At 40.1% G+C, this 24029-nt stretch overlaps 1 protein-coding gene across 9 annotated transcripts in view; it reads left to right on the top strand.

The window, feature by feature from the left end:
• Positions 1 to 24029, top strand: part of LRRC28 (leucine rich repeat containing 28) — a 52751-nt gene that overhangs the window by 16137 nt on the left and 12585 nt on the right. For 8 of the 9 annotated variants that reach the window (XM_028707207.2, XM_028707206.2, XM_028707211.2 and 5 more), the window contains 2 exons: positions 14145 to 14351; positions 22613 to 22715. In XM_028707207.2, coding sequence (XP_028563040.2) covers positions 14145 to 14351; positions 22613 to 22715 — 310 coding nt within the window. The remainder of the gene's footprint in view (positions 1 to 14144; positions 14352 to 22612; positions 22716 to 24029) is intronic. The other variant, XM_028707209.2, reaches the window with a different exon arrangement.

Below are 24029 nucleotides of genomic sequence, written 5' to 3'. Positions count from 1 at the left end.
TCTCTGGCAGTAATTCAATCAAATGATTCTGAGTAAGAACCTGGAATTTTGGTACCTTCAGGAATTATTCTTTTCCTGGCTTATTCTGTATTTTCTCCAATATTCTGGATGCTAATTAATTTCTGTTATCTATGTTGTTTCCTCTCCCAAATTTTCTGAGTACTGCAAAAGTAAGTCTAGGCTGCACATTCAATTCCTTGTTAGCTAGATGTAGCAGGCCAACTCTTTGTGACATTTTAATTGGTCCTAATACAGTAATAGACATTAATCTTCCTTTTGGATTTTGTTAATAAACTAACAGGTGCGTGAAACCCTTGTCTCTTTCACCACTTTATGACATATCAGTGATGAACCTATTTATCTACCAAATGAAATGTTGTGTGCAAGGCATGTCAAAAAGTATTATTAACAGTTTATGTTTATGTTTTGTGGTTTTATTAAAATATTTTCACTCAGCATGTAATTAATTTTTGAGATTTAATCTCCTGGGATATGGTGCTGGCTACTAGCTTAAATAGTATACAAATTTCAGAAAGAGTAGTGGGCATTTCACCGGGAGAAATAGAGGTTTTTTTTAAGATAAGTTTTAATAAGTTTTACATAACAAATTTTAATTCAAACAAATCATCCATATCATTTAGGATTCCCTGAATCCATTGACTTCCTTCCACCCTTCCATGGTTACTTTCCCCAACTGCTTCCCTTCTTTTCTCTTAATTTTTTAAAGAAAAATAACCCTTTTTTACATAGTTTTTCGTACATTACAAGCATTACTCAAATCCTGCCAAAGTTTTTAGTTGCTTACAGTGTTCTCTTAAATACATTATAAATTTTTCCCATTCCTTCTTAAAATTCTTCTCTTCCTGGTTTCTGATTTTTCCAGTCAATTTTTGTCATTTCGGCATAGTCCATCATCTTCATCGGCCATTCATCTCTGGTTGGAACGAGAAATTGAGTTTTTATTTTATCCCAACTTGAGTGTACTGTATCTTACTTAGGTTTTGATGTACATTATGTTCATTGCCCTCAGTAGAACAACTGCATGTTACTCCTCTACATTATGAAACTGATGAGTGATGCAGCAACCTCATAGAGAATTTGGACATCCTTTGGCAACATAAAACAGGCCATCAGCTGTATAGTCCTGCTAACTTTGCCCTGCTGACCTTGGAGCCTAAGACATGAGTAATTGTCATCAGCTGATCTATTTAATCTTTGGTTAGGTTGCTGCTTAAGATTCTTATACAACTTTGTTAGTGACCTGTGCATGCTTCCTGTGAAAAAGCCAAACAAAGGAAAAACTGATTTGTCCAATCTCCCTCCCTCCCTCCATGGTTTCTGCCCAAAATGGCTGCTGCCAACCAACAAAACACAAACAAGTAAAGAAGTGTGCAAACTCCAGCTGTTTGGATATCTGAACCAGTTGTCTGTGGCAAGGTTTGGGTATAATTCTTTGTGTTTGGATAACTGAGATTTTGGATAATGAGCATTCCAACAGTGGGGCCTTTGTGTACAGGGATTATTCCATTCTGACTCTCACGTTAATTAGTACAGATGTTGAAATGTAGGAAAGACATGGCAACTTCAGACATAACTCTACATTCATGCCTTAATACTCCATTGCTGCAGACAATGCTCCTGTCAAGATCAGATTTTGTTACAAGTGAAAAAAGCTTTATGCTTTCTTTATCTCATATCTTTGAAAGAATGTTCTGACAACTAGGTCTTATTAACATATACTGGTTTTATTTATAAGCACAATAAAGTTAAGTTAATTTTTTAATGTCTAACAAGATTTGGAAGTTCTTAAGTTTTTGTTTCAGAAGCATGTTGCTTATAAAACTTTCAGGTTATAGCATCTTACTGTAAGATTTAATTAAATATAGGCTTATGTTTACTCAGCAAACATTAACAGTTAATTATAGATTTACTAAGTGAAAAGCTTCATGTTTTGCCAACTTTTATGGTAGTGAATTAATTAAGCAGAGTTGGCAATGACTTAAGCTCCCAAGCCATTCTGTGGTAAAGTTGCCTTTCAAATACTATTTGAATTACTGCCTTAAGAAAATAGGACTTTGAAAGCAGTCCTGAAGCAACATACTCCAGAATTTAGCTAGGCTACTTCAGAGTAAATGCCTTTAGCCCAATTGGTTATAATTAAGTACAGGGAACTTGAGATGAGCTGCCCATGATTGTACCCCCAAGGTTTTTATGCCTGCAAAGAGCTAGTTTGTGCATAACTTTGAAAAGCACATTTTACATGCCGTGGGGCAAAAGGGGTCACAAACCTTTCTTGGGTGTCCTTTCCTACACGTGCTGGCTTTCAAACAGGGTGTGGACAGACTGAACCTAGTACTAAATACCATGGATTAGTGTGATGTGAACAACCGCCCAGGCTCGTGGACTCCTCTCTCCTCTCCGAAATGACCGGAAGGGGAAGGTAGAAGCTTTTGCTCTCCTTAAACAAAATGCATGACATTATTTAAAACTTTACTCTGCATATCCTACACTGTGTCTTAGCCTTATACTTTGCCTTCAACCAAAACTAAATCGTCTTACAGGCTTCCTGTAGTCAGCTTCTATGTTGAGTGTAGTCAGAAAGGTGAAACTTTTTTTCCATTTTAAAATACCTATCTGGTTATCTAAAGGAGTAGGTGAATCTTATTTTCAGAACAGTGTATTTTATAGACCTAAGAATCAGAGGATACCACTTCTAAATATAGAATCCTGTAGTTTTGTATTGCATCTAATTTCATGCTTCCTTGTACCATTAATCTTGCAAAGTATGTTGTAACTACATGTTCATCACTGTGAGCATTTATAATATAACCTGGGAATGATCATTCATTATGTCAAAATCTGTTTTGCTTAGCAATTTGCATTGGTAGTTTGGATCTACCAATGTGCTGGGGCTGAAAAGTTCTATTCCCTTCTTTCCCCCATCCCCATCAGAACTTTCCTCCTTGGTTGCCAAGAAATACAACATATGTGTTTAGTATTCATGCAGATGAAGATCCCTCTAAAATGCTTCCCAGTTGCTGTTTTTTTCCTGTTCAAAAATTCCTCAATGCCCTACTTAGTATTTCTCAAGAGAGCTACCGGTAAGTACTAACTATGGCAGCAATGTTGTCATGAAGAAGTAGTACTTAAAATCCTTGCCCTTTTTCTTGGCTAAACTAATACATTTTACATTTGCTTTTCAAAATGTCCAACATAACAATTTTATATTCCAGTTCTATCGTTGGGTAGTTAAATGATACAGTAATCTGTAATTCTAATATGTGGTTTCAGTAGTGTGCTGCAGAATATTCCTGGGAGTGAGAAATCTTGATTATAGCCTTTAATTTTCTTCTTCTGTGTGTGCCATTGTATTTCAGTGCAGCTGCATGCACCAATAAAGATTATATGTGCCAGCCTTGGAAGGATTTTGGCTTAACAGAGAAGCTGTAAATCCAGGGGTAGCCAGCATGGTACCCTCCAGATGTTGTTGGACTTCAGCCCTCTTCAACTCCAGCCAGCATGGCCCAATGGTCAGGGAAGACAGGAGCTGTAGTCTGGCAACATCTGGAGAGCACCAAGTTGTCTGATCCTGCTGCAGACCAATGATGCTGACCCTTTCTGTTTCACAATTGGCACAGGCACAGTTCCCCCTGCTTTCCTAATTTAGTAACAGGCATAAAAATATGTGCAACAGGACGGGGTTTGGTATGTCAGGCACACTTCCAGGAGTATGGTGTTAAGTGAATGGACCTGTGGGGGTTTGAGGAGAACATTGTTACATGAGCATTTAACTCTTGCCAGCCCCTTGGCAACGTTTAAAGCAATGCTGTAGTCTAAGCAAAGTAGGTTGCTTTAAACATGAGTACTTGCTTTCAAAGGGCTGTATCTAATTAGTACATTATTTTTTTATAGATTATTGCAGCCAGGAAAACACTCGAAAGGAAAAAGGATGCTTCTATGCTATTTGTCTTGAACTACCACAGAAATCAGGATGGAATGGGAACGCTTTCTTAGCTTGCTGATAGAGAACATTATGCACTTTGATTACCGTGTTGAGCTAGTTGACAGTTTTGACAGTATGCAAAACACAGATTGGCATAGTTTCTAGCACATATTTTCCCCTACATTTTGTTCTGTTTTTTCACTGGTTTAAGGGATTTCTGAAATCGATGCATCCAGTGCATTGATCTTGGTTTATGTTGTAGTCCTATATATTTTGTTCATAAAGACGTTACAAAGAAACAGTTTAATAATGATATTTGTTTAATAATAATAATAACATGTGTTATGATTGTACTACCAGTCTTCTTTTTAGCAGATTTGCCAGTGAGAGCAAATCCCCACTTAGCCATGACTGGGTTGTTATGATAAAATTGAGAAAGGGGTATAACCATGTATGCTGCCTTGATCTCCTTGGAGGAAAGAAGGGTTAATAAAAGGTCTGAAATGCCATTTGGATATAATGTAGGGGAATTATCTATCTGCTTCCCCTCCCTTTACCCTGTTCAATAATTTCTGGTGTGGTCTTTGAATGGAAAGTGTGTAAACCTGTTGTGTAATTCCTTTTGGTTTTAGATTTTGAGCTCACATACACTTAGGGCAAACACTAACAAATGTGACTAGATTGCAGAATTAAAATGATTTGCATAGCCTATAGAAAATGCTATTAAATCTTCTAGGTTTTTTACAATAGAAACAGAAGACCATTTTCTGTCAAAATCCTGAGCTACTCTGTGTTTCAGAAGTCATCTGTTTATGGAACTGTGCTGTAAACTCTTTGCCTGATACAACTTGTGGCACCATGTTAAATCTTGCTTTTGAAAACCCCTTTTGTTAATGTCATGTTGTATTTTGTAGTGCGTAGTAAAACCTGTAATGCCACTATACACTAGCTGCAGACTTTTTTGTCGCTATAAAGTCTGAAATAGCTTAGTGTTCCATTCTTTTGTTCATAGAAAGGGGTTTGTGTGTGTGTGTGTCAGGGAACTGCCATCGGAAGGACAGGAGGTGGAAAGGCTCACTGAGGTTGAGAGAGACGCAGCAGCTGAAGAGGGAACCAGTAGGGGGAGAGAAGGAACTCCAAGGGAAAGTGAGTCAGAGGGATGGCTCAGAGACGCTTCCAGCGAAAACAGTGGGGAGGTCTCAGGACCTCCTATAGGGACACCCACTCCTCGCCGGAAACTGTCACGCAGAGAGTCCAGAAGACGTGTTTCCGTTAAGGAGCTTTTATGTTGGAAGAGATTCCGAAAGCAACCACTTTCGGAGTCTGCTAGCGACTGACGCAGCCATGCCGGAGGGGCTCTGTCACAGGCAGAGGTTTGAGAACCGGGTCAAACTCTGAGGGACTTGCATTTTACGCACAAGCAGCTCATAATAATAATAATAATAATAATAATAATAATAATAATAATTTATTATTTGTACCCCGCCCATCTGGCTGGGTTTCCCCAGCCACTCTGGGCGGCTTCCATAGAAACCAAAAACCCCACTAAAATATCATACATTAAAAACTTCCCTGAAGCCTTAAGATGTCTTCTGAATGTCAGGTAGTTGTTTATCGTTTTGACATCTGATGGGAGGGCATTCCACAGGGCAGGCGCCACTACCGAAAAGGCCCTCTGCCTGGTTCCCTGTAGCTTTGCTTCTCGCAATGAGGGAACCGCCAGAAGGCCCTCGGCGCTGGACCTCAGCGTCCGGGCAGAACGATGGGGGTGGAGACGCTCCTTCAGGTATACTGGGCCGAGGCCATTTAGGGCTTTAAAGGTCAACACCAACACTTTGAATTGTGCTCGGAAACGTACTGGGAGCCAATGTAGGTCTTTCAAGACCGGTGTTATGTTATTATCCCATCACAGTGTGTTATGATGGATATGAAAGCACATTCAGATACACTGTTTAAATTATGCTTTACCATTTTTCTTTGCTTTTGTTTCACATGTAGAATTGCCTAGCTTCAGTATGTATGGTAGAAATTATATACAAAAGAAAAGCGGTTTAATTTGTTTCTGTTTCAATGTGGGAACTTAATTCAACATTGGTTATGTAATCAACTAGTGTGATTTATTAATGGGTTTAGGATTAGGATTCAAGTTCTTCACTTACAGAGTTTATGTGCAAAAGGAAGAGTGCCTTGAGGGAAGTTGTTCTGATAAGTCTTATTCCCATTGTCTCCTCTAGTGTATTCCCTATTTTAATAAATAAAAATATAATGTAGATACATAAATCTGTGTTAATGCATGCCAAATGTAAACTTGAAGATATTGCTAGTTCCAGAATAAAGTGAATATCTCTTATTTTATTTGTTTACCTTGAAAGTAGGGCTTATTCCTACCTTGATAAGTAGTTGTTCTATCAGCTAATATGCTTTTCAAGTAGTAATGAACTGCTTTTTCATAAAAGAACACTGAGCTTTCCTGTACCACATTGTAAATAGTTTAATCCTCTCCTCAGACATTAACTTTACCCCTCATTGTGTCTTTATTCTGGGTTGGAGGATTTGAGTCTCCTGACCTTTGATGTTTCCAATGGCATATTGAGCCAAAGGCCAAAAGACCAGAGGGGAAGTTATGCAGCTATACTTAAGTTAAAAGAACATTAAGTTGTCAGGGCTGCTTTGATCATTTTCTGAGAACACTGTGATAAAATTCAGATAAAGAGCGGCAGGCTGTAGCATCAAAACAATACACTGGTGGTGGTGTTTTTAATGTAAATGTATGCATTTTAACATAGTCCGAAGAAGAAGAAGAAGAATCATCTGCCAGTGAGAATTGATTAGGAATGGCATACGTACCTAAAAAATGATCAAATTGGGTGGTTCTGTATGGTGATGGTATCCTTTGTAAATAATATTTTATTTTGCTTTTATGAATATAATTGTATTGAATTGTGTATGTATAATTGCAGACAGACACTTAAAATAGTTAGATTCAGCATGGTTTTTTCCTGTGCTTCAACTTGTACACTTGGAATTCTGAGTTTCCATTTGCACCGATAAGTTTAGTGCTCTTCAGCGAAAGAGACTCAGAAGGGAAGCAAGTGAGGGCATCACCATTACATCTTGTGCTTGTCCACCTGTCTTTTCCCATCATCAGGGCCATGGAATAGCAGTTGCCGTGTGAGAAAACTATAAGAAAGAAGTAAATGGGAACAGCTGCCTGAATCCAATGGGCTAAGTAGGGAATGCCCCTGTCTCTGGAACAGGGATCATGCAGCTGTGTGCATAACTCTGCAAACCCATACAAATTCAGGAGACTTTCCAGTGTAACCTTAGTTGGAGGAGGTAGAGCTGTTATTTGCTGTTTCGCTCAGCATGACATATGAATGTGGATGTTTTCAGCCAAAAGAGCCATGTCAGCTAAGGAGTCCAGATCGGCAATTAGATGTCTCAGATGGTAGTTTTCACAGAGAACAGAGCTAGGTAGGTGACTTTGTGGACATGGAAAACAAACCTGGGTGGAATCTATGCACATATAAAAACTGTTCTGAAAAAGCATTTTTAAAAACACATGGAGTTTTCCATAAGGCTCACCATTGCCATCTAGTGTCACATTGTATATTGCGTTTAAAACGCACTTAAAACGTTTTATTTGCAGCTGTATAGCTGAGTCCCTGCTGTAATATCAGTGACTTGAAGAAGCAAAGCAAATGCAGAGGGCGGAAGAGGAGGGGAAACAGAAATGCAGGATTGGAGCAAGATCAGACAGCTGTCAACCTGCTCTATGAAGAGGCCCTTGCCTAACTTTCTGAAGCTTTCAGGAAACCTGGTTTTGTCTCTAGTGTAGCACATTCCAACAATGCTTAGGAAATACAAAGCAACTGAATTTTTAAGCAGTATTTCTGCAGCTGATGCAAGAAGCCAGCCAATGTCTTCCATTTTTCCTTTCATGCATATGATCTCACTAGTTCTATCATTGGGCTGTTGACTTTTATGTTTGGAATAGGTAAATGGAATTTACCAGTAGCCAATAGGTGACAGGGGCCCCACAGCACAGGAACTCGAGTCTTCGCTATCAATGCTCAGAATATTTGTTTCTTTTAATTTTATTTAATGTATCAAAACATGCAGAAGTTAAAACACACACTCCATGCAAGAAGCACATTTCTGTAACATAAAATGTATTTACTATGTGTTTCAATTAGTAACATAGGTCAGTATAGTAATCGCAAGCACATTAAATACAGCCTTGTGTTTAAGCAAATTTCGGTATAAAGTTGAGTAGACATGAGGATCTATAAGTACAAAAATTTAGTAAGAGTTGATATTACTTGGACAGTTGTTTTCCAGAATACTTGAGCATTGTAACATATCTCAGTTGTTGGCACAGCACCAATAGTTGTTAACTATTGCCAACTTTAAAGATCTCTAATCTAATTTAATAGGTGTTAAATGCCATTACATTGCCATTTTTATACAATTGTCTCTTAACATTGAGCTCACAGTAAACAAAGTTCAAGCTCCAAAAGAAAAGACCAGATTTCTCAAGGAATTTCCTTTTGTAAATCCTTCCCCATTTTTGTTGATAATCTTTTACATCTGCAGCATCAGTGCATATTAAAAAATACATTTTTGGAGAAAACCATCCAATCCTTTATTTAAGTATCTTCAGGTAAGGACTTTTCTGTCTGTACAAGTTGGAGAATATTCACTTCTCAGGAATTCAGTTGATAATGAAAAATAAGGTTCCGTATCCCAATGTAAAGAGTTTCACATTGCTAAGATTTGTATTATTGTTCATGGTAGAGCAACAAGCTTTCTGTAATGGAGGAAAATGGAAACCCCATGAATTAGGAACACTGTGCACACCACTATGAGAGGAGCAATCCAATGAGCTTGGTTGGACCCCACAGAGAAGAAATACAGTGTTAAAAGCATATGGCCATGGGGTCTTGCCCTGGCAGCCATAAATGTGACACCCCCCCCCCCAAAAAAAGCCTGCCTTCTTTGTTTTCCTAGGACTTGCCTGGTTGATTGTCAGGTTTTGCTGGTTATTTTCCCAGCAGATCCAGGTACCAGCATTTATGAGCATAATGGCAGCAACAATGCTTGATCCGTTACTCTAGTGGCAATCGGGAGGGGAAGTGAGGAGGACATTTGAGTTCTCAGGCTGCTCCTCCTCCTCTAGTGCTCTAGGAATAAAGCTGTTGGCAAGCCCCCAACACTTATGGGGCGTTGTGGGAAACCCCGTGCCCACCATCATGCAGATATCTGCAGATATCATCATGCAGATTAGTAACAAGGGTTGGGCGGAAGAAGATTCCCTGTCTTTTAGCCATCATAAAGATTCAGTAGCAGACTTAATTCTGACAACGTCACAGGGGAATGGGATTGCCTTCTTTGTTTTTCCAGGGCCACTGCACTCCTGAAATCTACATGTCAGACGGGAGTAACAGGTGCAGCGTTCTCCATCACTTCCTTGAGCTATGTATAGCTTCACCTGTTTACGTTTCTGTCTGTCAAGTATCTTCCAAAAGTACAAGAGCTCTAGGAGAAAAACAGTAGCAGGGATGGCCAATGGGCAGAAGATTTGTCCCTGGCCACTGTAGCTGCAGTAGAATGTGCTTGTCATCTGTCTACCGTGGAGGCAAGTGTGGAGAACATCTTTTCTTATGGGTCTGTTGGTGGCTTCTGTGGAGAAGAGGGACATAAGGATTGCGAGGCATGATGGTCAGCCATTGCAACAGACATTGCATGTGACTAGGTCCCCATTGAGAAAGAGTTACTGAGAGAAGGCGTTTCTACCAGATGCTCTTCATTCTGTGTGCTACATCCAGTGGAGCTGATGGCAGTGTTTGGGGATGTATCTCTTTAGGGGATGATGTTGAAATTAAAAAGTATAAAACTTTTTTATACGGTTAACCGTCATCCTGTGCCTTGCCTCAGTGCTAGGAAGAACATATAATAATAGAATTAAAGGTAAAGGTACCCCTGACCATTAGGTACAGTTGCAGATGACTCTGGGCTTGCAGACGTCATCTCGCTTTATAATAATAGAATAACATACAATTATATTGTGAGCTTTTTAATTAAAGGGCTGGTGCCATGCTATTTTTATTGTAATTATTTGTATGATGTTTATGTACATCTAGATATAGTTTTAATTTTATCAATGTTTAATTGTTTTTTAATGATGCCCCCCCCCCTATGTTTTGGCTGTTCTTATTTTTATTTGTAAGCTAACACAGCCGTACCTTGGTTTTCAAACACCTTGGGAGTCAAACATTTTGGCTTCCAGACAATCAAAAACCAGAAGTGACTTCCACAGTTTCCGATTGGCTGCAGGAGCTTCCTGCAGCTAATCAGAAGCCACGCCTTGGTTCTCAAACGTTTTGGAAGTCAAACGGACTTCCGGAATGGATTCTGTTTGACTTCCAAGGTACCACTGTACCGTGCTGCTTTTTTTACTTTGAAGGTGGCCAGAATCTTTACTGCATAGTTAACGGCTTCTGGGACCTCTCATCAACTCCAGGAGCAGAGCGTGTTTTCAATTATTTGTACCACCTATTTTCCAGTTATAATGTCTAGGCTCTCTGTCTAGGCTCTGCTGCTTCCAGCTCTGCCCATTTTTTGCCCCTTGCCTAGCAGAGTTTCACTAGCGCAATACAATGTCAATCCACTATGCCCCAGTAACATTTTGTTCCACCAGCACAAGGGGATTTTAGTAGAAATCCAGTCCTCACCCACCTAATGTAATCTGAAGTAGGGATCACACTGTTTGTTTAGATATATGTGTCTTTAACACAAAGGATAAGAAGAAGATGGGATTTTCAGATACGAATGCTTGCTGGAGAGGCAGTGGTGATGAGAAATAGATCTGTCTCGCCCTAAGATATGAAAAATACCTTGGCCTCTGCTGCTCCTGGGTTCCTGCCAGTTTGCCAACTGTAGCTTTGAAGGATTTGGACCTGGCGGTCTTCACAGGACTATTTTTAGTGGCAGAGGAGAGGCTGTATCTCAAAATAGCTGGGCCTTTTACTTGCCAGTCAGCGGTTTTTGGCATTGTGTAGGAAGCTTTCTTCCTTCCACTGGCTATGCTCTATGTAAAAACAAGCCCATTCTGCTATGCAAACGAGAGTGGCTGAGCTTCAGCAAATCAGTTTTGGGGGGGCATAACATAGCTAGCATATAGCTGAAATCTTATGACCCGTGAATGCAGAATAAAAATGTATGGGCTTTCTCCCGCACATTTGCATAGCTTGCGGGCACTGTGCTTGCCCACCCTTTTCTTGTCTGTGCAGCATCAGCTGATGTGACTGTGTATGTCTCCCCTTTGCCCCCGTTTCTTCATGGCTCCCCCACCCTCCTTCAAAATATTTCCATGCCTAGCTAGCTGTAGGCCCTGTTCCTCCTTTCTTCTCTTTTCATTTCCTTGCTACTGTGTTTTACCTGCCCTCAGTCATACCATCTTGACTCTACCTTGGCTATTCTTTGCAAAGCTCAACCAACTTTCTCATAGCCTAGCTGCCAAGTCTTGATAGCCTGCAACATCGCCTTTCCCTATGGCATCCATTTCGTAAAGGAATTTCTGAAGCAGTCAAGCTCTGTCTGTTGTCACTATTGTTTGTCGGTTTCTATTTGGACTTTATAGAGAAGGAATTCAAACTTTCAATTAACCTTCTTAGGCTCAAAAACCTGTTTTTGCTATTTTACAGGTTTTTGGGGGTCGGGGGTAGTAATTTTCAAAAAAATAGTTTACAAGAGATTCTGCAAAATACAGTGTTATCAAGCAAGTTGTGGTGACAAACACACACAGTTCATTTACAGTTATAGACCACAGTTGAATAAATACAGACATAAAATAAAACCAAAATAAATAAACCACAGGTATGTGAATGCATGGAAGGTAGCGACCAGAACTATTTATAACATAGACATAATGGTTAAACATGACAAGATTACAAGACATGAACCCTATTATGCCAAGGAAAAGTAATTAAAGTATTTAAATGCCCGAGTCACTATTTCAGCCATATTTGTTCATAGTTTTTATTATAAAGTTGAGAAATTGTGTCACCTTTCAGGGTCTTTCTGCTCCTACTTCCTCTCTCATACCCACCTCCAAGTGTTAAGAGTAACATTGTCTATAGACTTAAGGGTGATGGAGGAGTGGACTCAGATCCGCCTTCCCACTCAGTAAACCCAGTGGGAGTTCCACATCTTGGCCTCTCTGCCTTTCCCCCCAGTTCTCCCATACCTCATAATATGTCTGCCCAGTCTTCTCACCTGGTTCTAGTTCAGTTCTCTGTGTTTCTGGCAGTGTTCTAGTTGTACATTTTGAGATTCATTGTGACAGGCCCCATGGCCACACCCTGAGGAGAGTCCAAAAATGCAGGCAGCTGTGCTGATCCATTATGTTATTTCTTTACTTACACATGCATGAACTTCACCAAAGGGCATCAGTGCATAGCATAATACCCAATTCATCAAGATAAGTATGAATGCAATCCTGTGTATCATTTCCTGGAAGTATGTTCCATTGAACTAAGCAGTGCTCAGTGCTTTTGATTGCTTGGGTTTAACTTGTAAAATACATTGAGCTTTAAGGAAATATCTTTAACCAATTGAAGTTTGACCTTTAACTTTTTAATTAGAAATACAATCTGACAACAAAAAACTTCACTATCAAAACTGCCAGTAGGAAGTAGGAACCCATCAAAGGGGAGAAGTATCCAAACTCTGCTTCATTTATCTGACTTCCCGTATGCTAATCTGTCATGAGCAATGTAAAAATGTGAAACCTCATTATCAGCTCAGGGCTCATCCATACTGTCGTTTAATGTGGACAGTAAGCTTCCTGTTCCTCCTTTAATTCTCAGTTGTCCACATGACATTCATTGCCTTCCCACACTTTCAATCTGGATTTTCTCATTTTCGGAGTATCCCTAATATGAGAAGATCTGGACTGAGGGAGAGGAAAGTGTGGGAAGGCATTGATTTGGAGGAGAATGTCCTATGGACAACGGAGAATTAATGGAGCTACAGGAAGCTTATTATCCACATTAAATGACAGCATGGATGAACCCTCAGTCACTTGTCAGAGTAAAGAGGCTCCATCAGTTACCCTGGTCCTCCAGCAAATGCCATCATCACTCTGAAAAAGCCCCTTGAGCTGCACCCCAGTACACCACTGGTTGCAGATAAGAATCCAACCCATGTCTGCTGGCTGTTAACTCACCACTTCATCACCCTGCTTCTTCCTCCCTCAAGTAGTGCTTTCTCTACCTTTGGATTGTCACATCACAATTTGTCTTTACTTTTGAGTCAGTATCTTGAGGGAGGTGCAAAATTTGTATGCCGTTAAAAGCAAAAGGTCAGAAGAGCCCTGCTGGATCAGGCCAGGGGCCCATCTTAACCCAGCATCCTATTTTCACAGCAGCCAAGCAGATTCCCATGGGAATGTCCCCCCATTTCGTATAGCGATTCTGTGGTTAGGTTTTTTGTGTGCATTGGAATCTTTCTTCCTGCCCTACCATGGTCATTGGAAGCAATCTTACTTTAATCAAGATGTGATGATTGCAGTTTTCATTGCAAGGTTTGCAGAAAACCCATGAGAATTTACAAGAACATTTTCATATCGATTTGTGAGCCTTTCCCCCATTTAGGGAAAGTAGCTTCTCCTTGCACCTATCAGTTTCTCCATTGTGTCTAATGGAGCTTTAAATTAACATAGTTGCATGTGTACTTGTTGGAGGCAGCCATCATAAAAAGGAGTTAGCACAGCTTTGGGAACAGAGTCTTCTAGAGGCTATGGCAAAGGAAGTATCTAAGTTGCAAAGGAATCTCTTAAGTGCAGTACTACCATGTGTGTAATCCTAAACCATCTCCAGTAACCTGATTGATGGTATGTCATAAATAAGAAAGCTTAGCAGATGCTGTGAAATTGTTCAGAGCCTGCCATAGTCTTCATAGGGTAGGTTAGTCCTGCACAAGTTGTGACCCAGCTAGTTGGAGACAACCTGTATGGTGTTCACTTGTATCTTGGGTAGCCATAACAAGCCTTGGGAATGGTGCTGTATGACAGTGGATGCCGCAATGTGTAAAATACATAAGCTCTTTTCTCCTTTTGAATAGCACTCCTGTTAAGCTGCTCTTTAAATATTGTGGCCTACAATGCAATAAAATTTGATGTGTTTTTTTGTGTGTGTAGAGGTTGGAGACCTTAGGGAGCTGCAGACGCTGGACATCTCAACCAATCATTTGATAACTTTGCCTGAAAAGCTGCATATGTGCCTCTCTCTTCAGTACCTAACTGCTGACCGGAACCATCTGTGGTATGTCCCTCGCCATCTCTGCCAACTTCCTAATCTTAATGAATTGTCAATGGCTGGAAACCGCCTTGCGTTCTTACCACTTGGTGAGTGATTCTCTCTTTCTCTCCCGCCCACCTCATTAAGCTGTGGAATTTGCTTCCACAAGATCTAGTGATGGCCACCAACCTAGATGGCTTTCACAAGGGGTTAAACAAATTCACGAAGGATAAGGCTGTCAATGGCTACTAGCCACAATTGCTATGTTCTTCCACCACTGTCGGGGGGACGCGGGTGGCGCTGTGGTCTAAACCACTGAGCCTAAGGCTTGCCGATTGGAAGGTCGGAGGTTCAAATACCTGCGACGGGGTGAGCTCCCATTGCTCGGTCCCAGCTCCTGCCAAACTAGCAGTTTGAAAGCACTTCAAAGTGCAAGTAGATAAATAGGTACCGCTCCAGTGGGAAGGTAAACAGCGTTTCTGTGTGCTGTGCTAGTTTTGCCAGAAGTGGCTTAGTCATGCTGGCCACATGACCCGGAAAAACTGTCTGCGGACAAACGCCAGCTCCCTCGGCCAGTAAAGCGAGATGAGCGCTGCAACCCCAGAGTCATCTGTGACTGGACTTAACTGTCAGGGGTCCTTTACCTTGACCTTTTTACTACCACTGACTGAAGCAGTGTGCTTCTGAATTCCAGTTGCTGGAAACCTGCTGTACTCAGGTTCTGTTTTCGGGCTTCCCATAGGCATCTGGTGGGCCACTGTCAGAACTGGATGCTGTGCTAAATGGGCCGCTGATCTGTTCCAGCAGGCTCCTGTTATGGTATCTTTCTGTCTTAAAACTAAATTATGTAAATAACATTACATAACAGTACATACAGTAATAGATTAATATTGTGATAAAGTAAAATCAGAAAAAACAGGGAAAGATAAATACATCCCCTAAGTTGTACACTAATTATTTATCATACCAGGTTAAAATTCCCATTCTTTTGTATTCAAAACTCCAAGGGTATCTGATGAATAATTGACCATAGGCCTTCAAGCTGAGCTTTGATGAACTGTTGCCTTAGCCAAAGTTAATAGTTCCCATCCAGTCTTCACTGGGTTATTTTACTTTCTTAGGGGTGATTTGTGAAGTGAGGTTAAGAAATACAACTATTTTTGTTGTTGTTGTTACTATTAAATATACAAAATGAGGAGATATACCTTATTATTTAATCAACTGGCCAGGAATGCCACTTTTTCACTCTAGGATAACATCATTGTTCCAATATTTACTTCTAAATCCCTGTTTGCAACAACATTAATCTATAGTGTTCCAACTCAAGTCCTCTTGCGTAGTTGAGGTGACTGAAACTTAATTGTTGTTGTGATTGAAATTGTTTTCTTTCCATGGAAAACAGGAGTATGATTTTGTACCTGTTAAAAAACCACACAAGTATTGCAGTGACAGAGGCATCATTAAGATGTCCTTTAAAATCCTGTCCTGGAAAGCCCCATTTTTGAATTTTTGAATGACTACTGAAGTCTTGAGCTTTCTCTGAAGAGACTACTTATGTCAGAAAATAATTACAGACTGTGGCCTTAGGTTTAAGGGATATGCATATGTAAAATGCTGTCTAGTCTGGTGAATGAAGTTTATGAAAGCCTTCCTTTTTTGCTGCTTTGTAGGAGAGATTTCTTTACAGAGGGCTTTAGCCATAGTTTGGTTTAAATGGTCACAGATACACACACAAGTTGTCTTAGTGCATGTTTGCCGTCCTAGATTTCATGTTCCACAGGCTGGTTGCAATTATGTCTACTGAATACATTAAAAAAACAAACCCACATACTAACAAGGAAAAAAAATGCTATAAAATTAGGTTTGGTGGTTTCTGGATTTGTAATAATGTTCTGATTGAGTTGAATAAATGAATTCATCTATTTAGACTGGCAAAATTATACGTTACAACCACTCCATTTATTAGTTTAACTGTTGATTGCATCTCTTGATATATAGAAATGTCTTTAGAAATAGCTATATAATGAGTCTGTATTTGACAAGCCTGTTTTAATTCTGAATAGACCTTTGCATGTTAATGTACCCATGTTGAAAATACATCAGCTGGTAATAAACTGGAGGCAGGTGGTAAATGAAGGCAGTTTGAGAGTAAGATATATGCCCACGGTATGTGTAGTTGTCATACTTTCTTCATCTGGTAAACAACTTCTCTTTGTTTGAACAGAGATGGCAGTGGGACGAGAGAGACAGAATGTGGGTCTATGCATATACACTGCGGGATGTGAAGCCACTTTCAACACCTTTAAAAACAGTTTTTGGTCTTCAGCCATAGTTGGTGCCCGACAGTATTTGGCAGATACCAGAAACTGTAATTTAACGTAACATGCAAACTGGATCAAACTATACATGCTACTCAATAGACCCACTTGCTCTCCCCCAATCCTTTCTTCAGCCCACTGGGGAGGAAGCAAAGCAGAGGCTGCCTTCCTGTTTTCCTCCAATAAACTCTGATTGTAAGCCAAGGGGGTGGGGGGAATGGCTTACCATCATTGTTTGTTAGGGAACAAACCGTAAGTGCCAGTTCACATGTACAGTGGTACCTTGGGTTACATACACTTCAGGTTACAGACTCCGCTAACCCAGAAATAGTACCTCGGGTTAAGAACTTTGCTTCAGGATGAAAACAGAAATCGTGCTCCGGCGGCGCAGCAGCAGCAGGAGGCCCCATTAGCTAAAGTGGTGCTTCAGGTTAAGAACAGTTTCAGTTTAAGAACGGACCTGCGGAACGAATTAAGTACTTAACCCGAGGTACCACTGTAATGGTAAGCCAGCTCTGGTTTCTTTCCTCCCCAACCTACAGAAGAAAGAAGTGGGGAGGAGTACTTCAGGGACTTATCATGCACTAACGCATTGCTCATTTGTTTTAAACCATAGTTTAGCTTAAACCGTGGTTCAAAGCGTCGTGTGGACAAGGCCATTGTCTGAGAAAACATTAATCACTTAACCATTTTAGATCCCATCCATGGGAGGTGGGCTGGAGAGGAGGCAAGCTGGCAAATATGATTTTGGGCTTTAGTCAGCAAGGCCTTCCAGAAGCTGTAGACTCCTGTGTAATGTGTTAGCTCTGCTGTTTTATTATTTGGTTATATTTGCTCGATATTTTGTTTTTATTGTACTTTAGTATTTTATATTGCAAGCCAATGTATAAGTTCAGTAGTAGTTACCTATTGGGGTACGCGGGTGGCGCTGTGGTCTAAACCACTGAGCCTCTTGGGCTTGCTGATCGGAAGGTTGGTGGTTCAAATCCCCACGACGGGGTGAGCTCCCGTTGCTCGGTCCCAGTTCCTGCCAACCTAGCAATTCGAAAGCACACCAAAAAGTGCAAGTAGTTAAATAGGTACCGCACCGGTGGGAAGGTAAACGGCATTTCCGTGCGCTGCTCTGGTTTCGCCAGAAGCGGCTTAGACCTGCTGGCCACATGACCCAGAAAAACTGTCTGCGGACAAACGTCAGCTCCCTTGGCCTGTAAAGCGAGAAGAGCGCCACAACCCCAGAGTCGTCTGCGACTGAACTTGACTGTCAGGGGTCCTTTACCTTTTTAGTTACCTATTATAACTGAAACCTTACATATATGTGTGCGCACAGACATTTATTGAGCATTTGCGTGCCCATAGTGTTAAACAACTGGGTCTCGTTCTTCTAAATGTGGTAGACATAGGGGTTTATTGTCCCCTCTTTTCCCTGCTTCCTTTCACTGTAGGGTTAATGAACATCAGTGCAGGCACATAAGACCTTTTGTTCCATCTTCAGCCATGTGGAATGCATATGCCAGTGCCTTGAGGTTAAAAGGGGGGAGGTGATTTCTTGAATTGGGGTTTGTTCAGGACTCTTACCATTTGGTCAGTTCTAATAGAAAGGCTTTGATCTTGTACTCTGGTAGGAAGAAAGTGGAAATGTTTTAGACAAGCTACAGTGCTTAAAGCCACATGAAAACTTTCTTTGTAGCTTCAGACGGGCAGCTTCCTTAATCTGTGAAGCTCAGAAGGAATGTCTTTTTGGCAAAGAACATTTTGCAATATTTATTATGTTATCTGATGCTTAAAACTTAATGGCAACAGAGGGTGGGCAGACCCACTTACAGGAGCAACTACTAAGCATTTAGAAAATCTTTTGTGGTTTGGCCTGATACTGCTTTTAGTCTTTTTGAGAAGTTCAGGATGAAAAGTAGCAAGTACTAAGGCAACAAGTGCATTGATTTTTGTGTGTATGTTACGCAAGCTTCTAAGCTGCATGAGGACTGGTTCCTGAAAAGTCTTCAGCATTGCAAGGGGTTAGACTAGATGACCCTTGGGGTCCCTTCCAACTCTTAAGATTCTCTGATTCTCAGTGGAAAAGAAATTAGGGTTATTCTACAGGTCTCAGAAATGACTCTTGTTCTTATCAATTCATTTGAAAGATTTCTAGTCCGCCTTTCAGCCAAAGTTTCCAAGACAGCATCCGAAACAAAACAAAACAATTTAAAATGCAATGATTAATACCAAAATTAAAATCACAGCACCATTGAAAACAGCAGCTGAAACCAGGCATACAAGCAACAAGAAACCAAAACCAAAAATGAAAAAAAAAAACACAACCATGTACTTAAAACCACAGAATAAAAAGTTTTCACCATGTGTCACAAAGACAAACTTAGGGAGAGCTCTTCAAAACTACCAGTCAAAGGACCCTGTCTCTGGTTATCACCCTCTGCAGTCAGGATGCAATAGCACCTGGAGCAGGGCATCTGAGGTACAGTATAGCTTAATAAATAGGCAGGTACTTTGGGAGCAGGTGGTATTAAGCCAGGCTTCCTCAACCTCGGCCCTCCAGGTGTTTTTGGCCTACAACTCCCATGATCCCTAGCTAGCAGGACCAGTGGACAGGGATGTTGGGAATTGTAGTCTCAAAACATCTGGAGGGCCGAGGTTGAGGGCTTTGTGGATGTGGATCAGCACCAGCACCTGTTTTATAAAATAACAATGAGAATGCTCTAAGCAGATGGTGACATTCAGTAATCTCATCACCATATTTTGAACGAACAACTTTAAATTTCTGGGTAGTTTAAGTGCAACCTTACACACAACAATAAATGCATGGATAATCCTATTTCTGGTCTATTCTCTCTCATTTCTGCATTGATCTGAGATTTCAAAAGGCGTATGAATCATTTGTATTTCTAAATACAGATTGAAATGCAAACTTAAAGTACATATTTTATCCCCAAAAAGTATTTAAATACTACTTTTGTTTAGCATTTTGGTAAACAATAAATTACCAAATTTGTATCACAGAATTTAGAGAAGTATGAAATCCAAAGAATAATCATGCGCCATTCAGTGTATTAGCAGAATAGGTGCAAATTTCATCAGTTTGTTATAAAATGGGGAGACCCAGGTTTGTTGGGAGGATAAAATGGGAAGGGAACAGAATGCTGCCAGACCTCGTTGGTGAAAAGCCAAAATAAAAATGGTGTAAAAATGCAATAAATGGTTAAAATAAGGCTAGTTTGTTCTGGGGAAAAAAAAAGAATGATAATGTGAACAGACCCAGCATAACACACTTTTCAAAACCAGCTTTTGGAGGGGGAAGACGTAACATAAAACTCTTTCCTTGCATAATTTGGCACAAGAGTCTTGCCCTAGGTATACATCTCCTGGCACTGTCCAAGCTTGACTACTGCGATGTGCTGCAGGGCTGGAGGAGGATTTTGTGGTCCACAACTCTCTAAATGGTACACCTCACCTAACTCGTAATGAACGTCCATAGTTCCTTATTCCCCAGTGGATTATGGGCTAAGTCAGAATAGGTGAAAGGAAGTTGGTGGGCTGAAGAGGAATGGTTCCTTAAAGGTTTGGTTTTTACATCAAAACTATGCACCCTAGAAAAGGCTTTTGTGTGTGTGTGTCCATTACCGGGGAGGGGAGCTTGTATTTCCTTATAAAGAATGTAGCAGCTCAGATTGCAAAAGGATACTGTGCGTGTGTGCGTGTGTGCATGTGTAGTATATATCTGCACACTTTCAGAGAGTACTTTTTTTTTTATAATATATTTATTAAGATTTTCACATAAAACATACATCAGAAATAACACAATTCATCATTGTCAATTTAACATCTCTCAGTTGTTGCATAGGACTCCCCCACACCTCCCGCGTACACTTGCATCATTATTATATTAATTTCAAACAAATTATCATTTTGCTCATAGTCTTAGTTTGATTAGCATATAATTCATCCTTAAGTCTAATTTAGTGATAGACAATTGTTTTCTACTCTGACATCCGGTTCAACACTCAGCCAAATTACAATATTTTTGTAAGTAAATCTTAAATTTCTTCCAGTCTTCTTCCATCCTTTCTTCTCCCTGGTCTCGGATTCTGCCGGTCATCTCGGCTAACTGCATATAGTCCATCAGCTGCATCTGCCATTCTTCCACAGTGGGTAGCTTCTGAGTTTTCCAGTTCTTGGCGATCAATATTCTTGCTGCTGTTGTTGCATACATAAAGAATGTTCTGTCCTTTTTTAACACACTCTGGTCGACGATACCCAAGAGAAAGGCCTCTGGTTTCTTAGTAAAGGTGTATTTAAACACCCTTTTTAATTCATTATATATTGTCTCCCAAAAGGCCTTCACTCTAGGGCAGGTCCACCAGAGGTGAAAAAATGTTCCTTCATTTTCCTTACATTTCCAACATTTACTATCAGACGAATGGTATATTTTAGCTAATTTAACAGGGGTCATGTACCATCTATACATCATTTTCATCACATTTTCCTTCAACGCATTACATGCAGTGAAGTTCAGCCCAGAGGTCCACAACCTTTCCCAATCTTCAAACATAATATTGTGCCCGATGTCCTGAGCCCATTTTATCATTGTTGATTTTACCATTTCGTCTTGTGTGTTCCATTTCAGCAGCAAGTTATACATTTTTGAAAGTACTTTAGTCTTAGGTTCTAGCAGTTCAGTTTCTAACTTTGACTTCTCCACTTGGAATCCTAACTTTTTGTCATTTTTAAACACTTCTTTAATCTGAGCATAGTGTAACCAGTCTCTCACTTTATCTCTCATCTTTTCTAAACTCTGCAATTTCCAGTTATCCCCATCCTTTTCTATTATCTCCCAATATTTTGGCCAATTGGCCTCCATATTGGCTCTTTTTCGAGCCTTGGCCTCCAGGGGTGACAGCCACCTCGGAGTTTTGTTCTCCAATAAGTCTTTGTATTTTGTCCAGACATTAAAAACTGATTTTCTGACAATATGATTCTTAAAGGCCTTATTTATCTTAGCTTTGTCATACCATAAATAAGCATGCCATCCAAACGCATTATTAAAACCTTCCAAATCCAAGACATCCGTATCTTCAAGAAGTAACCAATCTTTTAGCCAGCAGAACGCTGCAGCTTCATAATACAACTTTAGGTCTGGCAGGTCTTTAGGTCTTTTCAAAACCAGCTTTTGGAGGGGGAAGACGTAACATAAAACTCTTTCCTTGCATAATTTGGCACAAGAGTCTTGCCCTAGGTATACATCTCCTGGCACTGTCCAAGCTTGACTACTGCGATGTGCTGCAGGGCTGGAGGAGGATTTTGTGGTCCACAACTCTCTAAATGGTACACCTCACCTAACTCGTAATGAACGTCCATAGTTCCTTATTCCCCAGTGGATTATGGGCTAAGTCAGAATAGGTGAAAGGAAGTTGGTGGGCTGAAGAGGAATGGTTCCTTAAAGGTTTGGTTTTTACATCAAAACTATGCACCCTAGAAAAGGCTTTTGAGTGTGTGTGTCCATTACCGGGGAGGGGAGCTTGTATTTCCTTATAAAGAATGTAGCAGCTCAGATTGCAAAAGGATACTGTGCGTGTGTGCGTGTGTGCATGTGTAGTATATATCTGCACACTTTCAGAGAGTACTTTTTTTCTTTACTAGTAACATCATTGTTTGTCTTGGAGTCAAATAATCTTTGAGAGAGAGACTTGGCAACCCCTTTAAAAGGATCACTTAAGAAAATTGGAGCTCCTTTGCATCCTTTTAGCTCCACCAATTCATAAGACTCCTATACTATAATGTATTGAGAGTGAGTCTATGCTTCATTTGCTTCCCAGACAAGAAATAGGAACAGGGGATTGACTTGAGGGTGAATTTACACTGGAGAATTCTCTCCTTGCTTTTCAGCAAATTTCATCTATTTTCCTAATAAGAGATTTTTTTAGTCAACCGCCATGGATATGAGTGTTCATTGACGCAGAACCAAATAATGTGTCTTTAACTATTTTGGATATCTCTGCCAGGGTTGTGATTCCTTCATTTTCTTTTCCTTTTAAATCCAGATTTGGGTCGTTCTCGAGAACTTCAGTATGTTTATGTGGATAACAATGTTCACCTGAAGGGACTTCCCTCGTACCTCTATAATAAAGTCATTGGCTGCAGTGGGTAAGTATATGAATTAAGTTGCTGTGTAGCCTCTTATCTTCTGAAGCTTCCCATAACAAGTACAGGCTGTGTCTTTCAAGTTAAACTTTACTGTGGGTGATTTTTATTCATCACATCACATTACTTTGAAGAGATTACTTTGACTGCCAGTACCCTCCAATTGTGCTAAATCTCCTACATTAATTTGCTGAATATCCAATACTTACAGTGCTAAGCCCCTGACTGGTTGTCTGTCGTGTTTCTTGATGTTTTAGGACATTTGGGGTGATAGCGTTCAACATGAAGCATGGTGCCAACAGAATAAAAGTATTGACTCAAACATTTTCTAAATATTTCTATGACTCTGCTCTGTCAGTGTATTTTGATGCATAGTGTTCTGTGGGTGTTTCAGTACCAAATACCTCAAAAGTATAATGTGGACCAGACTTTCTTTCTACCTGTATTTTGCTTTTTAGAAAAACCACAACCCTATTCATGTACTGTGGGGCAGTGTGTTGAATCTTTTTATACTTGTTTTTCATATTAAGGCGGTAATTTTGTGGCAAAACGTATTCCCTTAGCAAACAGGATAGCATGCCTCTGTTTAATTTGGATTCATTTGTGCTTTAAAAAGCATCTCTCTGTGTGCTTTAGGCACCCTTGGCAAAACTTGAAAAGATGTACATTAAAGAAAATGGTAGTTGCAGGTATAACCCGCTGTAGGTCTCAGTTGCCTTCTGTCAGGTGGTTATGTAAATTGATCTATATGGATACTGTACACTTTTCTTATGCTGGATAAAAAAAGCATATATCTGGCAAAAGAGGTAGATGCTGAGAAGTAGCAGCCACAGAGGCGAACACGTAGCCTTCTTGGAACAATGTTGTAGTGATACGTGAAAGGGTGAGCTGCACATTTTCTTCATTAATGACTGCCAAATATATATACTGTCTATGTAGTAGAGATAGCAAAATTTGAAACAAGGCATTGCTTCTTTCACTTTTTGTCTCTGAATCGTGAAGATAAATGCATACCGTTCCTTGCTAATGCCAAGCAGCACCTTTGAAGACAGAATTAACTATGTTGTATTAAGTAATATCGTTGGCATGTAAATCTTGCAGCCAACTTGCTGGAAATTGCTAATGTGCAGCTGGTGTCAACCTAGAGGGTTCATATTTCTTTCATGTTCCATCCTGAGGCCACATTATAATATATCCTTATGATTTATCCTTGCCTGATACAGGGAATGGCTTACTGAAGGTTCCTCGTGAGCTTCATGGCTAAGCAGGGATCTTAACAGTCTAACTTAAAAGCCTTCCTTTCAAGAACATGGAAGC

This window comes from Podarcis muralis, chromosome 14 (genome assembly GCF_964188315.1).
Source record: "Podarcis muralis chromosome 14, rPodMur119.hap1.1, whole genome shotgun sequence".
NCBI classification, from domain to species: Eukaryota; Metazoa; Chordata; class Lepidosauria; order Squamata; family Lacertidae; genus Podarcis; species Podarcis muralis.
The sequence above is the reverse complement of the archived record's forward strand: the minus strand, read 5'-3'. Positions and strand labels throughout refer to the sequence as shown.